At 52.8% G+C, this 16,694-nt stretch overlaps 1 protein-coding gene across 1 annotated transcript in view; it reads left to right on the forward strand.

Moving 5' to 3' along the window:
• The window catches only part of STARD8 (StAR related lipid transfer domain containing 8), a gene marked incomplete at its 5' end in the record, with an annotated part of 71,014 nt that overhangs the window by 46,329 nt on the left and 7,991 nt on the right, over window positions 1–16,694 (forward strand). The window contains 3 exons of the mRNA XM_082681550.1: window positions 12,446–12,517; window positions 14,975–15,056; window positions 16,026–16,089. Coding sequence (XP_082537676.1) covers window positions 12,446–12,517; window positions 14,975–15,056; window positions 16,026–16,089 — 218 coding nt within the window. The remainder of the gene's footprint in view (window positions 1–12,445; window positions 12,518–14,974; window positions 15,057–16,025; window positions 16,090–16,694) is intronic.

Here is a 16,694-nt window from a genome sequence, read left to right on the forward strand (position 1 = left end):
GCAAGCCTGAGGGGAGGAGGTGCTCACTGGGATGGGCCGACTGCATTGTACTGTGTGTGGGGTGCCCGTATAGCCCGCTTTTCTGTGACTTGCTTTTGCCTCTTGAGCTGGTCGGGGGGTGGAGGAAGGGGATATTTTAAGGAGCATCGAAGCTGGAAATGAGTCTGAGCCATGCCCACAGTGGGGCCTAGAAGGGTGAATCAGACGGGGAGAAACACCAACTCAGCCACGCCTCTAGCAGTTGATGACGATGACATTGACACGTCCTCCCACTTCTTTAAAGTTTCCAAGGCACTTTCACTTCCACGATCCCATTCTGTTCTCAGAGGAGCCCAGTCGGATAGACAGTGTGATCCCCCCAGTGCGATCCTGGCTGATCCCCACCTGAGGCCCAGAGAGAGGAAGGACACAGTCTCCAGGGAGGGAGGATTTGGAACCCAGGTCTCTGACGCTCAGCCCTCCCTGTTTCCCCCAAACCACACTCGGCAGCCAGGGCGGCTGGGGCTGACTTGGCAGCTTCCCCACCACAGAGGAACCTCTGCCCAAGCTGCAACTCTGTTCCCATGGTAGAGGGAGTGACCTCCAGGGGAGGTGCCCGAGGATTTCCTGTCCTTTATCTGGACTGGCCAAAGGCAGGCCTGTCTGAGGTGTGAGATAGGCACTTGCAGCCAGCTTTTCTGCTCCAGGCTGAAGTCAAGTCAGGAGGGACAGGGGCAGCGAGCTTGGGAAGCACCTTGCCCCAAACATCTGGTCTGAGCCGCCCTCACCTGAGTAGGGCCTTCTAAATGGGAACAACAAAGAGGGGCATGTGGGAAAGTGGCCAGAGTGGAGCCGAAGCAAAACACCCCCCGAAGTGTACACACGGAGCCTGGGGCAGGAGAGTGTCATGGTGAAGACTGGGGACTCTGGTATAATGCAGCATTGGGTGACTTTGGGCAAATTATGTAATCTCTGTGAGCCTCCATTTTGTCAGCTATAAAATGGAGATATGTACTTACCTCATGGGTTGCTGAATATGAAATCCAATAATATAAGTAGTACTCTCACTGTTATTGTTTTTTAGTAGTACTTTCTGCCACCTTGTCACTTTACTGTTTCTCACTGACCTGGGGACATGCTGTGCACAAACCTGCCACCTCCTGGGCATAGGTCTGGACTTTTCTGTCACTTCAGATTCCACCTCCTCCCGAAAAGCTCTTCCTGGCCATGCCCGCCTACAGGGTTCCCTTCCTCTGGCCTCCTTAGTGGCATTTATGACACTGCAAGAGGCTGTAGTAATGATGATAACACCAAGAATAATAGTGAACTCTTCTCAATTTTTCACACATTTGAATTTACTTAGCTCCCATGACAATTCAGCAAAGTAGGTACTGCTGTCGTCACCCCCATTTTATGTATGAAGAAACCGAGGCAAGGAGAGGTTAAAAGAAGAACTTCCTCAAGGTCACTCCAGCAGCTCGGGAATGATGGAGCTGGGATCAGGACACAGGCAGTCTGAGTCCACCACCCACACCCTTAGTGACTGTGTCATGCTTCCCCCTTCCCTTTCCCACATGCCTGGCTGGGAGGCACGACCTGAAGCTTGGGTCTCCCTTCTACCCCTGACTGCTCCCCGCACCCACCAGCAATCAGTCACTGCTGTTGCAGTGACAGTCCCCAGGCCCTTGCCTGCTCCCAGACCCCCGAGGTGGACAGATGGAGAGCAAAGAAAACACTGAGGGCTGGGTATCCATGCTCTAAAGCAGAGCTTCACTGGGGTGGGGGAGTGTGTGCAGGAGGGATTTGGGGGTTGTTCCGATGTCAGCAGCAGGCCTGCCTCGTTAGCACTTTCCAGCACTGAGGGCACAGAGCAGGCTGCTGGGTGGCATCAGGGGAGAAGAGACATTTTAATGAGCTATCTCCACAACCAGGTTGCATTATTTAGAAGGTTAGGGGCAGGCGGGAGGCTGTCTGGATTCACTTTTGTGAGCCCTCCAGCTGGTGTGGCCCATGCTAAAATTGGGTATGTGTGTGGTGGGCTTTTGTCTGGAAACTCTAGTCCTCCCCACAATGTTCCCACCTCAGGGCTCTTGGGTGCTGCAGGCGTCCTTCCCTCAGGCTGTACCAGTTGCCAGCTCCATTGCTTTCGAGCTCATTCTCTGTTACTTGCCTCCAAACAAGCTCCAGGGGGTGCTTCAAAGGACATTCCATCTTAGCCTCTGCCTCCTTGAGAAGGATGGGTGTGGTAGCAGCTCTGGCCAAGTACTCCAGGAGAGTTCAACATTTGTTCAGTTTTCAGACCTTGGTGCCTACCATAGGGCCTGGTGTGGAGTATGTGCTCAAGTAATAGTGGTTGAATAAGTACAAAACCAAGGGGGAGTGGATTTGGAGGGGAGAGCCTGGGGAGGCTGACATGGGAACAGATCAACAGGAGGGCGGTGGGTATTTAGGCAGGCTCCTGGCTCCATCTGTAGTCCAGTAGAAGCCACTTGGCCTTTCCATAGCCTTAGTTTCCCCATTTGTGCGGCAGGCCTGCTTTGGACAAGGCTGTTTGGAGACCAAAGAGATATGGGATGATTAGGTGCTTTCTCCACTACTCTGAACTTACTTCAGGTTAAGGGTTCATACTGCAAAAGCCCTGGTATATGTTTTTTGTGTCTATAGCCTAGGCGATTTCTCCTATTTAATGAGGAGGATTCTAACTTAGTGGCTCTGACTCTGGAGCCAGACTGCCTAGATGTACATCTTGGCCCACCACTTCTTCACTGCTGATCTTGGGTAAATTACCTGATAGCTGTGGGCCTCAGTTTTCTCATTGGTCAAATAGAGATATTGTCAGAGCATTTACCTCACAGGGTTGTTGTGAAGATTCAGTAACATAAATCATCTAAAAAGTACCTAAAGTAATGCCTGGGACATAATGATGACTTGTACCCTTTGGCTGTTATTATTATTATCTCATTTTATACTTGCAAATACCTCATGTTGTCGGTACTATGATCGTAACGCTATTTGACAGATGAGGAGACTGAGGCATAGAGAAGTTGTCTTATACAGTATGATCTGTGTAAGGTCCTTAGCCCAGGGTCTGGCACATAGTAAGTGCTCAGAAAATATTAGTGTCTATTATGAATTATTCTTAATAATTACATTTAGTATCATAAATATTGTTGTCAATAATGATCACAGCCACAGCTGAGAAGTAGCAGAGCCAGGGCTAAAAGCCAAATCTTCAGATCGTTAGCCTGTTACTCTTCCCACTCACTGTACCCCGGAACCTCTATGCTCTGAGGTCTTAACACAGCCATTAGACCACTGTTTTGGGTTCTCCTTCCCTTCACCCCATCATGGCCTGAGCATGCCTGTCATCACCCCTGCCCCGACCCTCTCCTTTGTGCTCCTTGTCCTGGCCCTCCCTTTGGCTGCTGTGGGGCTCCGCGGCGGGCTTGTGTCTGCTGGCTTCCAGAGGGAGAGCAGGCCCCACCTGAGGAGGCTACTTCCCTCAAGCCCATTTCCTTTCTGTCAGAGACAATTTTCTCTGGATCTCAGGGTGGGGCCAGGCTCCTCCAAGGCATTTCCTGCACGGGAGTTTATATTTGGCCTCAGCAAAAGGAAAGGGAAGTAGGACTAGGAAGTGGGGGTGGGATGTAGATGTGGTGGCCCAGGGTCAAAACAGGCGAGCACCAAGACTTTGCAGGCCAGGAGAAGGAAGCAGGAGATGGCACATAGCCCTTCTCTCAAGTGAGCTTGGATGCCCTCACGGGAGCTTGGCATGGGAGAACTAAGTGCTCCTTGAGGCCAGAATACCTCCACCCTCAGGCAGAGTTCATTTTTCCTTCTCCCATCTCTGGGTCTTGGTTCCTGGCCGTGTGGTTTCTGCCCTGGGGCAAGGTGGGTTGCCAGTCAGCCAGTCTGCTGGGTCGCAGGTGTGTGCTCAGTTCTGTGTCCTCACTATGGGGATACCAGAGGAGGGGGTGCAGTCAGAGGTCTTCACCCTGTTGAGTTGGGAAGCAGGACTTCTTATCTAGGTGTTGCAAGAATATTCAGTAGCCCATACCACACAGCAGTGGGGATACTGAGACCTAAAGGACCCCAGTGCGGTGTAGCTCCAGTTGAATGGGGGAGACAGAGTTATGTGCTGCCAAGAAGGTATGGGAAATGCTCTGGGGGCCACTTAATTTAACGAAACCATTGGGTGGTAGGGGGTTGGTGAGAGGTCAGGGAACGAAGGCTTCATGGGAGGTGGTGTTTGACCTCCATCTTGATGAGTAATAGGAGTTTGCAGCTTCAAGCCAGGCTGGGTCTAGAGTGTGGAGGTGGAAAACAGTCTGACGTCTGCCCTGGGCAGTGGGCAGTGGGGAGCCCATTAGGTTGCAGAGTAGGAGAGTGGCCAGGTCAGAGCTGGGCTCTTGGGAGAAGAAGCTAGCAGGATGACCTGTTGAAAGGAGAGCCTGGAGGCTGGGAACTTACAGGGCTGAAGTAATCCAGGCATGAGAGTCTAGGGCATGGTTGGGCCTGGGAAACCGTGACCATTGGATGGAAAAACTGATAGGAGTTGGTGGCTAAATACACAAGCGGAGAGAGGACGGACCAGGCTGACTGGAGGTTTAAGCCTCGATGTTTGGTGCCTTTGGAGGCAGGAACTCAGGAGAGCTGGATTGGGAGGGAAAGATGGGTTTGTTCTTGGTCCCTACAGAGGGTCCTCTCTTGAGTCTCCCAGAAGAGAACGTGCAGGACAGGCTCCCCTCTCTACCGAACCAGCCACTGCCAATTACACATACTTCTGTTCCGGGTCTAGATTTTGGTGAGTGGCCATAAGAAGATGGGGAAACTGCAACTTAGACAGAGGTACTGGCTTGCCCAAGGTCACCCGACAAGTTCCTAGTGGAGCTAAGGCCAGAATGTAGTTGTCCTGACCTTCAATCCAATATTCTTTCCACCCATACCACAGTGGAGAGCGGTTCCATCTGCCCCAGACCGGTTAGGCTGGTATCTCTTGCCTCCAGGCTCCAGACTGGAAGTGATGGAGTAGCACGTGGATTATTAAAACACCTGTCTTTCCTTGTCACCATGACCTTGTCAGAGCACCTGGGACAGGATCCCCTGAGGGCAAGAAAGCTAATGGAGCCGCTGCGGCAGAGCACGTGACAGCTTTGACCTTCGCTTTCACAAGGAAGCCCTGGGCCAAGCAGGAATGTCAGCTGCCTGCTTTGGCTCTGCTACATCAAGTGCTTGCCTAGGAGACCACAGGCTGGGCCAACCTTGGACCCAAATTGTCAAGCAGCCCCAGCAAGCCAGAGGTCTGGGTTAGCCACAGGGCCCTCATGACCCTCCTCTATTTACAGCTGCATACTAGAGCTCAGGCCACAGTTTGTGTTTGTGTGTGGGAACACAGTGGAGGGTTCCTTGTGTCACTTCCGTATTTATTTATAAAAACTCCAAAAACGAGAACTGTCACCTCCCCTTGGCTGACCCTGCAAGGGGTCCACAGTGTGCAAAGACAAGGGACCTCCAGTGAACACTGTATCCATTCTTCACCTCACTCCTCAGGACATCCCCAAGGTGGGCTGGGGATGCCTGGAGGTACTTGAGGCCTCCAGGTAAGGTGGAAGGAAAGTGCCCTCCTGGTCTCGCACTTCAGGTCTGGAGTCAGCCTTTCTTTTATTGTGGGAGGTGTCCTTTGCACGGTAGGATGTTTAGCAGCATCCCTGGCTTCTACTTGGCAGATGCTAGCAGCATCCTCCCCCAGTTGTGATGACCAAAAATGTCTCCTGACATTGCCAAAGGGCTCCTGGGGCCGGGGGGAGGGTAAAATTGTCTCTGGTTGAGAATCCCTGTGGCCCTGTGGCCATGACATGGATATGGAGTGTTAAGGAGGGAGGGCCGCATGTGTGAACCTGCTACTGGCTAGCAAGAAGATTTGATGTCTTCATTTTGTTGCCACCCAGTACCACAGTAGTGTATTCTCCTGGGCCATTTGCCTCGGTGGTGCCCCACTTGTGATGGGGAGGCTCCAAAAGTGCTGCTCACGTGGGCCCAGGGCCTTGGCATCCTGCCATAGCTCCAGATGAGAGACCAAGGATTGCATCCGAACAGGTGCAGCAGGGGCCCCGAGTTCTGACCTAACAAGCCAGAGGCTGGTCAGTGTCCAGCACTGTCAAGCTCAGCCGCTTGACATCGGCAGCCCTTGCTGCGGCTCCCCTCCTGCGAGGGTTAGAATGTGGGATGAGAGCTATTTTGGTCTCAGTCTCCCTTCCTCCCTCTCCCTCCCTCCCCTGGAACAATCTAGTTAAAGTTGTGATTCCAGCTAAGAGCAGCAGGAGCAGGAGAGATGATGGGTGCACCTGACCTCCCAGAGGACAGTGCATGGTAGACCCCCCTGAATGTCCGCTTCAAGGTCAGGAGGGGAAGGCTTGGCAGTCGTGGCATCCATGACAGCTCTTAGTACTGGCCCTTGTGAAGACCCCTCTCCTTCAGTCCCCCAGAGAGAGAGGTGGCATAGCCAGGTGGTCACCTGTTGCAGCACCTATGCCAGGGTCACTACCAAACTCGAGGACCCCTTTGTGCAGATTCAAATGAGACACCACCTTGGGGCTGGGTGGGCACTCTTCTCGTGGCCAAGGCCCCTTAGTGTAACCTTATGGGAGGGTGAAAGGAGCTGGTCATGAGCACTTGGGGCCAACTGAGATATGAGCCCTCTGCTGGAAGGCCAACATCTCCTCCTCAAGCGGGGTCCCTCTCTAAGAGTGGGGGTGGGTAGAGGAACTGAGACTTGTACCAACCAAGAGAAATGATCTGAGAAGCTGTTTGCCAGAACCTGGCATTTCCCAGGTGCAGCAGCAGGACCTGGAGTGGTAGGCGGCCCCTCTGCCTACTTTGGCTACCAGCTTGGCCTCAGAGCCCACCTTCGGAACTTGGGTTGTCACATAGACAGCTGCCTCCCAGGTCTTTCTTTACCCCTCTGAACACTGGCGCTACCTTCTGGGTTCACTGAAGGTGAGAGAGATCACTCTGGAGACACCCATCCTGTAGTGAGGGCCACGGGGGAGACGCCTTTCCAAATAGGCAACTAAGTAAGGGAAAGGAAACCAACATGTTTGTTGAAAGCTGCCTCATGGAGTAAGTCAGCTTTGAATAAATTACCTTCACAAACACTCACAGATGTGCCCTCTCCTGTCCTACCACATGCGTTCAGATCACTGTTCATTGGGCCCGGAGAAAACGCAGGCCAGTGATGAGAACGGGCCTGAGTATCGCCTCCAGCTAGAATCCTCCTAAAGACCTATGCTGTGGCGTTTTAGCTGGTCGTGTCTGTTTAGGGCAGCGGTTCTTGACCCTGGCTGTGCTTTCGAATCACCTGGAGAGCTCTCAAAAACATAAAAACTAACTCTATCCCTAGAGAGTCTAATTTAATGGGTCATGATTTAATTGGGGCCCAGGCACTGGCATTTTAAAGCTCCCCAGATTATAATGTATAGCCTGCGTCGAGAGGTGACTGCTCCAGCAGTAACAAGGACACTTTGATCTGGGCCCTGGATCTTGCCTGGTCCCTAGGCCTGGGCTGGACTTTGAGTTGGGAGGGAGCAGGCTGAACCGGGCCCTGGGCAGCAGCTGTCTCACAGCCCGCTGAGTGACCAAAAGGTGTAAAGGGCTTGAGTTCCCCAATAGTGGTGTGAAGAGAAGTGGGGGGGATTGGTGAGGGAAGAGAGTGGCTGCTGAGGCCTAAGCGCTGGCAGCTTTGTTGCCGATTGCCTTTTATTCTCCTTCTAGCTCACTTACTTTCTCACTTTACACCTAGGACACAATCGGAACTGAACTTTAAAGACTGTGAATGCAGATTTCAAGTTGTCTTAACAAAACAGCCCTCTCTGATGATAACTTTCATAGAGCTGCTTTCAAAACCAGACAGAAGCCAACCAGATGCACACAGTAACCTCAGAGGTAGGCAGGAAAGTTGTTAGTCCCCATTTTATAGATTTGGAAACCAAAGCTTAGAGAGTAAAGCAACTTGCCTAAGATGACTTAGGCAGCAAGTGGGGGAGTCAGCGTGATTGGACAAAACTTTTTCTCCAACTCAGTTGTCATCTTTGGGCATTATTGTATTTCCTCAGTGGAAAATATTGCTGCCCTTTTCCTGGGTGCATAAACTCTTCCCTCATTCATATAGCATTTCTCAAAAACAGAAGCCCTGCATTTCTCCTCATTCTGTCCATCTTTGCATAGAAAAATGTGCCATGCTAAGAGGATCCCTGGACGTGGCCTGTGGAAGTGTAGGTGTAGATATTGTCATTGACCCCTGAGACAATCCGCTGCTGCTCGGCTATTCCTTCTTTGTCACTCCCTCTGGGAGACCTGTGGGTGTGGCCCTGAGGCCTGATTTGACTCTGGAGCTTTCTAGTATGTTGTCTCCCCCAACCCCTAAGGGGATCAGTTGGGCTCCTCCCCAGGGAGAGAGTCTGGGGTTAAATCTCAGTGGAATCCAGCTTGTGCCAGCTGAGTGCCGTCCCTGACCTGTCCTGGCATATCACCCTAGCCTTGGCCAGCACGTGGCCTGCAGAACATAGTGGTTGAAACTGCTGGAATCTGCACATCTGGACACAGAGGCAGGACCGGGGCCACAGACATTCCTCCATCACTCGCCTCAGCCTGCCCAGTGTCACTCTTCCCGCCAGGCACATAAGGCAATCCTCAGTCTGGGCTGCCTGGGCCCCAGCCCCAGGTGGATTGACTCTCCTGGGTGTAGGTGGTCACTCCTGGCCCCGGCCTGGGCAGGCTGGGATGGGCGGGAGGGACAAAGCAAAGCACCTTAGCTCAGCCCTTAATCACCGAGACCTACGTCCTTGACTGCTCCATCTGGGAGGGAGCCTCAGGGCCTCTCAGCCTTCCACGAGGTGGTGTATTGTCAGGAGCCAATGTCCCTGACATCCTGTTGGGTAATAACCCATTACATTCTCCAGATTCCTGCCAGGGAGGGCTGCTGGGGATTCATTCGGAGCCCTGCTTCTAACTCCTTGGCTCCTTTGTCTTTTGGAGCTATTGTGGCCTCTTTGAAACTTCTGCCTCTTAATCTCACTTCCTTGAGCCATCTGGCTCCAATTCTGACAGAGATACAGATGCAGCCACTCTCCAGACCCAGAAGAGAACACTAGCTGAGTCTCTTTCTCCCATTTTCTCTTTTTCCTTGGGACCCTTCAGTCAGTGTGGGGAAGGAACTCTCTGTTGAATGCTTGGTACAATGTGTGGTATTTCATTTAATGTTCTCAGTAGCTATTAGAAGTGGATTCTATTATTCTCATTTTACAGAGGAGAATACTGAGTCATAGAGAGGTTAAACAACTTGCCCAAAGTCAGAGAGCTAGTGACCGGCTAGTCAGAGAGCTAGTGACTAACCAGGATTGGAACTCAGACTTGTAACTCCACTAGACCAGAAGGGGCAGAAAAAAGTCTGGGGGCCTGGAGTTGGTTCCTTTGAGTCTAAGCCCTTTGTTTATCTGGCATCTGAAGGAAGGTGCCATAATGCAGTGGAAAGAGCGCTGGACGTGGAATTAAAAGATCAGGGTCGTAGTCTCAGTTGTGACACTTAACTCTGTGACTTGGTAAAGTCCCTTGGGCCCTTTCCAGTCCATACAGTAGCTTTTTAAAAAAATACTGATTTGGAGAGTGTCACCACAGATCAATTAAACGGGCCTCCGGAGACGGGGCCCCGGGGGATTGGTATTTTTACAAAGCTTCCTAGCTGACTCTGACGTGCATCGAAGGGTGAAAAGCCCTGAGGTAGGTGATTTATGCCAGCGCTTCTCAAACTTTAATGTGCATGCAGATCATCTGAGGACCTAGTTAAATGTAGGTTCTGATTAAGTAGGTCTGGGATTCTGCCTTTCTACCAAGCTCCCAGGTGATGCCAGTGCTGCTGCTGGTCCAGGGATCATGCTTTGAATAGCAGGGGCTAGAGGCCTCTACATAGGAATGAAAAAACTTGGCGCCCACCTGAGTGAGCTGGTCCCCTTTCCGCCAACCCTGGCCAGGGCCGCTGCCGAGCATTAGGGGAGTGGGCAGCCTGCCCCTCTCCCACGGGACCTGTGACTCAGGCAGGAGGCACAGATGTGTAAGATCAGGACTTCATCACTGCACTCTTCCGCCACCTCCAGGCTCAGGAAGGGCAGTCAGATTCCTCTCTCCTCCCCCTCCTCCTCCTTGTTCTGCCTCTAGCCACGAGTGACCGAGGGCTGCAGTGGTCTTCAAGGGTGTGTTCTTGACATGCAGACCTGTTCCTGGGGACTGGCTCCTCTGCCTTGGGTGGCCATTCTAGACCTGTGGCCCTTTAGAGTTCACTGTCTCCTTCTGTGTCCGCCTTTCTGGAAACTCGGACCTGGTCCTTCCTTTGGCACCTCTCCTTTGTCCTAATGACAGGAAAGCAGAGCTGGTTGCCTGGAGGGGCTCTGAGGACAGGGATGGGCCTTTTCACGGGGGCGTGGTAGGAGCAGGAGACAGGGAAGTGGCTGTGGCAGCCGGCTCAACTGTCCTAGCAGCAAAACCATGTCCCTCAAATGCTGCCTGGGCTGGTGTGAAGTCCCTTTGGGCTACTTTTACCACATCCCGAGATCATCAGTGGCCTAGAGACCTGGATCATTTCCTGGGCTTGCATTGCCCCCTGCCAGAGGGGCTGAGGTATTGCTAGCTGGGCTCTGCAGGAACAAACACTTTCCAGTACCTCTCAGAGGTCCTGGTGATTCCTAGATTTCTATCGTAGGTTGGAAGGTTGTAGTAACATAAAACACACACATGTGCACACAGATGCAGGTGCAGGTGCGTGCACAGACCGAGGGGCCTGTGGGGGAGTGTGCACAGGTTCATGGTCCCATGCTGATCTATGTGGATCATGGACATGAGCAAACTTGGCTACAGTTACATGCAGAGACAGATGCTGGGACAGCAGCGACCAACGCACATGCTTTCAGAAATGCACAAGTGTTCATCCCCGCCCCACCCGTTTGCCCCCAAAGCCCTCAGGGGCTCCAGAAGCTTCAGAGCCTTCTCTTCTCCCCATCGAATCCTCACTAGTGTGCGACCCTTGTGGAGCCTGTTATTTCTTCTGACCGACTTCCACCTTCCTGCACTGTTCCCTCCCTTGTCTACCCACCTAGCATCTCTGAAATACCTTTTTGTCCTTTAACTTATGATTCCTGGCTACCAGAATCTCATCTTGGATTTCCTTGTGGGAGAACACTGGGGAGAGAGCTCTTCCTGTCTTGGAGAACGCCCCCCACCCCCAGTCTCCTTGGAGTCTCCTGGTCACAGGCACTAAGGAAGTAGAAGAAATGTTGGGGGCAGGACTCCGTGGGCAGAGAAGCTCTGCTGAGCCAGCAGCCTCTCTGTGCCCCCAACCACAATGCCAGGTCCCATGTTCCCAGCCCCACTGCTTCCTGGTACCACCTGCGTAGGGAACTGGCAGTCCCAGGGTTCTGCTGCAGGTACTCAGCCTACCATGGCCAGGAGGACCTCCTTTGTGGCTTCAGTCCAGCCGCAAGTCTCCACTGAGGCTGGCAGGGGTGCCCCACCCTGTGCCAGGCACTCTCAGAGCAGAGGTAGGAGGCTAACCCAGCCATTGCCCTTCAAGACTCCCATAGGCCAGCACTGTCAGCTTGGCAAGCAGCATTGAGTTGTGCCACAAAGAGGCCAAGCCACAGGAGAGTGCCGGAACAGTCCTGGGAGGCCCCGTGGGGAGGGAGGGCTGGGACTTGGTGAATGGGGGGGGAGGGAGTGCACTGGGGAAGCTGCCATGTTAGAAGGGGTCGGAGCCCCGAGCAGGAGTCAGACTGAGCTTGGACTCCGGCCCCTGCACTCTACTTTGTCAAGTGCGAGACTTGTAGACGAGCCCTTCCTTTCTGAGCCTGTTTGGAGATATGTAAAATGGGCATATTAAAATCTGCGCAGCTTATGGTGTGTGTTAAATGAGATTTGCTTATCAGAGTGCTGGGGAATGTTAGGTATGATGATAGGAAAGAGAATAATAGCTGTTGAACATTGCGTATCCCTAGCTGTACTAGGACGGTCTACTTGGGTCATGGAAGGGGGTAGCTCCCCGGGGGTGGTGGGAGGTGAAGACACAGCAGTGGTTTCTTCCCGTGGTAGTATTCCTTGACCCCAGATGTTCCTGGGAGTTGCTGCTGCTGGTGGTCCTGTTCTTGGGCAGGGGTGGGAGAGTGGGAGGGGGATTGGGACAGGTAATGAAGCATAAGAGAGGTGTCCCAGCACATCCTGGGAGTAGGGCTTGGGGAGCAGAGGGGAAATCCTAGCTGTGACATGGAGTGAATGTGCCAGCCTGTTTGTGCTTCTGTTGTCATTTCTAGGTCACCAGAGCTGTAGGTACCTCCCTACTGGAGGTGCAGGGGCGCACACCAGGGCGGCTTGGCGCCAGCACCCTCTAATCTCCTTTCTCTGTCTCTCTCCCCCTCATCTGTTTTAGAAGCTGAGGCCAAAAACGCATGCAGGTGGCTCCGAGCGACAGGATTCCCTCAGTATGCTCAGCTTTTTGAAGGTAAGGCCACTCAGTGGCTCCCCCTCCCCACCCCCAAACTTGCCTTCTCCCTCCATTTTTCAGCTGGAAAATGGGGTCCCTCAGATCTTTTCTTCAACCACACAAAAAGCTGCATACCCTGGCCCTGCTCCCGTAGTCACAACCTCTCTCCTACACCATCCTGTCCTATCTCCTGCATGCTCATCAGCTCTCACAAGCTCTGCAGTCACCCGTGTGTTAAAGTATCTTGTCTCAAGCCAGGCCGCTGCTTTGTACCACCACATCTGCTTTGTACTGTTTCTGAGAACCCTATTTACATAGATGCAACATGGAGGGTGCACCCTGGCAGCCCTGCTTTCACCTTCCCTCCCCATGGCCTTATTTCTTTGCTTTCCTTCATTTTTCTGTTTTTCTCTAGAGTTGTTCATACTTGCTGTTTTCAGTTCCCCTCTTCTTCCCACACCCCCACTGTACCCTGGCTTCATCCCTACCTTGCCAACAAAACAGCCCTTGTCAAGCTCACCAGAGATCTCCAACGTGGTCAAATTCAGCGGTCACTTCTCAGTCCTGACTTAGTCTCTCAATAGCATTCAGCACAGTTGGCCACTCACTTCAGCTCCTAGAATGTCCTCTTCTCCCGGCTGTCTCTCTGGCTGCCGCTCTCAGTCTCCTTAGCTGACTTGGCTTCCTCTAACTGCTCCTAGTTGTTAGGGTGTCCCAGGGCTCCATCCTGGCCCCTCTTCTCGCTCGACATCTCTCTCCCAGGAGATCCTTGTCCAAGTACCATATATATTCTGATGACTCCCCAATGCCTCTCTGTCCAGACCTCAGTCCCAAGCTCCAGATTCATCTCTTCAACTCCGAATTCAGTATCTCTGCTTAGCTGTCTGACAGATGTCTCAGATGTCACCACCTGATGGCACCCCATATCCAGGCATCATCCTCCGTTCCTCTTTTCCTTCGTCCGCATATCTAACCCTCCAGCAAGTCCCTTCTCCCTCCAGAATATATATATATATATATATATATATATATATATATATATATATATATATATATATATATATTTTTTTTTTTTTTTTTTTGCGGTACGCGGGCCTCTCACTGTTGTGGCCTCTCCCGTTGCGGAGCACAGGCTCCGGACGCGCAGGCTCAGTGGCCATGGCTCACGGGCCCAGCCGCTCCACGGCATGTGGGATCTTCCCGGACCGGGGCACGAACCCGCGTCCCCCGCATCGGCAGGCGGACTCTCAACCACTGCACCACCAGGGAAGCCCCAGAATATATCTTGAATCCATCCACTTCCTACCACCTTCACTGCCACATAGGTGTGTGTGACCCGCTCGCCTGGCCTAGTGCTGCAGCCTCCTTTCTGTGCTCCGTCCTCTACTCTGAATGCACAGCAGCTGGAGGGACCCTGGAAGTGCAGTCCTGACCACATTACTCGGTTACTCTGCTCTGTGTTACTCCTCCGCTGGCTTCATAGCACACCCAGAATGAAGTGAGTGTCAGCACTTTGTTCCCGCCAACGAGACTGCATCACCCAGCTTCCACATACTTCTCTCTGCTTTGCTCACTACTCTCTGGGCTGCTTTCTACCACTTGCTCACACCAGGCTCTAGCCCTCCTTGGAGCCTTAGTTTTGGTCCTGCCTGGGACTTTCTCCCAGGCTCTTTGCACGGCTGACCCCTTCTCGCTCTTCAGGGCTCAGCTCAGAAGTCACCACCTTAGCAAGGCCTCTCTTTACCCCGTCACCCTGGCTCATGTCTTTGCTAGCATTTATAACTGCATAGTTTGTTTCTCTCACATATTGTTCACTGTCTGTTGCCCCTGTGACAATATAAACTCCATGTAGGCTTGGATCAGTCTAGTCTCATTCACTGTTGTGTCCCCAGTGCCTGGCACAAAGTCGATGCTCAATTAATAATAGTAAATGAGTCCATGGGCTTGTTTTACCAGTAAGGCAGAGAGGTGTGGGATTTGGGGATGCTATTTCCTCTTCCCCCACTCCTTCCTCTTTCCTAGACCCAAGGGAGTGGGTGCCCTTGCTCTGAGCGGTAGTGGAAGCGAGGTGTTGTTTGGCTGCACATGCACACTGTCCTTGCTCTCTCCCTGGTCTCCCCGGTTCACCTTGGGTCAGGGAAGAGGTTCCCTGTCTGAGCAGCCCAAGATGCAGAGGGGACTGGAGGAGCCCACATGGGCTCTGGGCAGCCACTCAGGGCCTCGAGCCTGCCGTCCCCCATGGACCTGCCAAAACTGACTGATGGGTCCTCTTGTCCAGCTTGACCCTCCTATCCTTTCCTTGACCTTCCCCCAACGGCCAACCATGAGCTCCCTGGGCCCCTTCTTCGCTGCAGCCTTTCTCCTGCCTGCCTGCCTCCCCACTTCCTGGGCCCCCTTCTTCTCGCTCAAGGGTCGCTGGCACTGAGTTTCTAACCTGCCACCCTCGACTCATCTTGGCTTTTCTCTGGCATACAGAAGGTTCGTTTCCTGTGGATATTGGCTCTGTGAAGAAGGACCACGGTTTTCTGGACGAGGACTCTTTGGGGGCCTTGTGCAGGTAGGGGTGCTAAGGGCCAGGCCTGGGAGGTCAGGGGCCTGGCTTGGGGCTTCCTCATGGGAAAAAGCAATCCTTGTCCCCTCTGACAGAGGAGGAGCCTGCCTATTAACAAAGGTCATCTGGTGCAGTCACGCTGTTCACTCTGTCGACTGTGTCTGTGACGTCCTCACCCACCCAGGCACTAGAAAGCCAAGGTCTAGCCTTGATTCTTTCTTCCCTTCAGTTAGAGCCTCCGAACATTCCTCTGATTTGTCCCCTCTCTACTTGTTTGAGGCCAAACCACGACTTCTTGGATTCATCCTCCTAACTGGCCTTCGGGCCTTCCCGCTCTGCATTCCCCTCCTTGCTGTGATCCAACGTCCCTATAGCCACCAGAGTCAGCTTCCCAGTGGGTACTCGTATGCTTCAAATGTCTCGCTGTCTGCAGGGAGAAGTCCAGAGCTTTTTCAGCATGACACCTGAGGCCTTTTGCAACTTGGCTTTGACTGACCTTATCAGCCTCAGTCCTCCCCTCACACACACACTGGTCTGTTTACTGACCGTTTCCCTCTCTACATTGTCACAGGCTCTTATCGAAGCCTGGTATATGAGTCCCTGTTTCTCTCTCCCTCTGAATCCTATTTCTGTTCTCCAGCAAGTCTTCCCTGACTGCATTCCCCTGCCTTCATGGAAGTTCCTTGTCCCACCCCCTGTGTGCCTGCTGTGCCTTCCGTCTACTCTGTTTTTGAACATGTCCCATCTCTGTAGTGGGTTTTCCCACATCTATATGTTCCCAGAGGGCAGAGCCCATAATCTCCACAGCATCATGTCTGGCACTGAAACCTTCATGAACATGGGGACTTGGGAGAAGTTTTGATGTCTTGGGCACGCAAAGCAGTGGGTGGCAGCTTGGGAGTGTCTTGGCAGGCTATGCCCTGCAGGCTCTGGGGCTTGGGACCCTTGAGTGAACCCTGCTTTGTTTCCTTGCAGGAGGCTGATGACCTTGAACAGTTGTGCCTCGATGAAACTGGAGGTTCATTTTCAATGCAAGCAGGTGAGTTAGGACAAGAGTAGGCTCTGTGGTCTTGTGGGGAACCCAGGTCAAAGAAAAACCACTTATGAAACTAGCTCCAGTGTCCTGTGAATCTGGGCTGTCTGGAGCAGTGCCTTGCTCCAGCCTGGGAGTGGGGTGTAGGGGGCTGTATGAGGCTGTTGGGTTTTGGTGAGCCTGGTCTCAAAGTTGGGGTGTGAGAACAAGTACCTTGGCCTGCAGCCTTACCCACCCCCTTCAGCCCACCCCTACCTCCTGGACTTACTAATAACCTGACCTAGTGATGGCCGTCCCTCAGGGAAATCCATCTGCCTACACTGCTCTGTGATGGCAAAAATTCCTTGACTAGGGGGCAGAGACAGAATAATGTGATGGAAAATCATGGCCTGTATGGTCTTAGAAGTCAGGATCCCCAACCTCACCCCACAGGGTCTTACCCCACTGAGCCTCATTTTCTCCATCTCTGCAGTGAATTGGGGGTGGCATTAATAGTCTCCAAAGGCCTTTCTGACTCCGCCAATCTGCGATTGTAGAAACGGAGAGGGCTCTTGGTCTGCATGTAGCCCTGGAATGTGGGCCGGATGAACCCATCCTTCCCGGGGTCAGGC

The sequence above is a fragment of the Grampus griseus genome, assembly GCF_964374135.1.
Source record: "Grampus griseus genome assembly, chromosome: X".
Classification (NCBI taxonomy): Eukaryota; Metazoa; Chordata; class Mammalia; order Artiodactyla; family Delphinidae; genus Grampus; species Grampus griseus.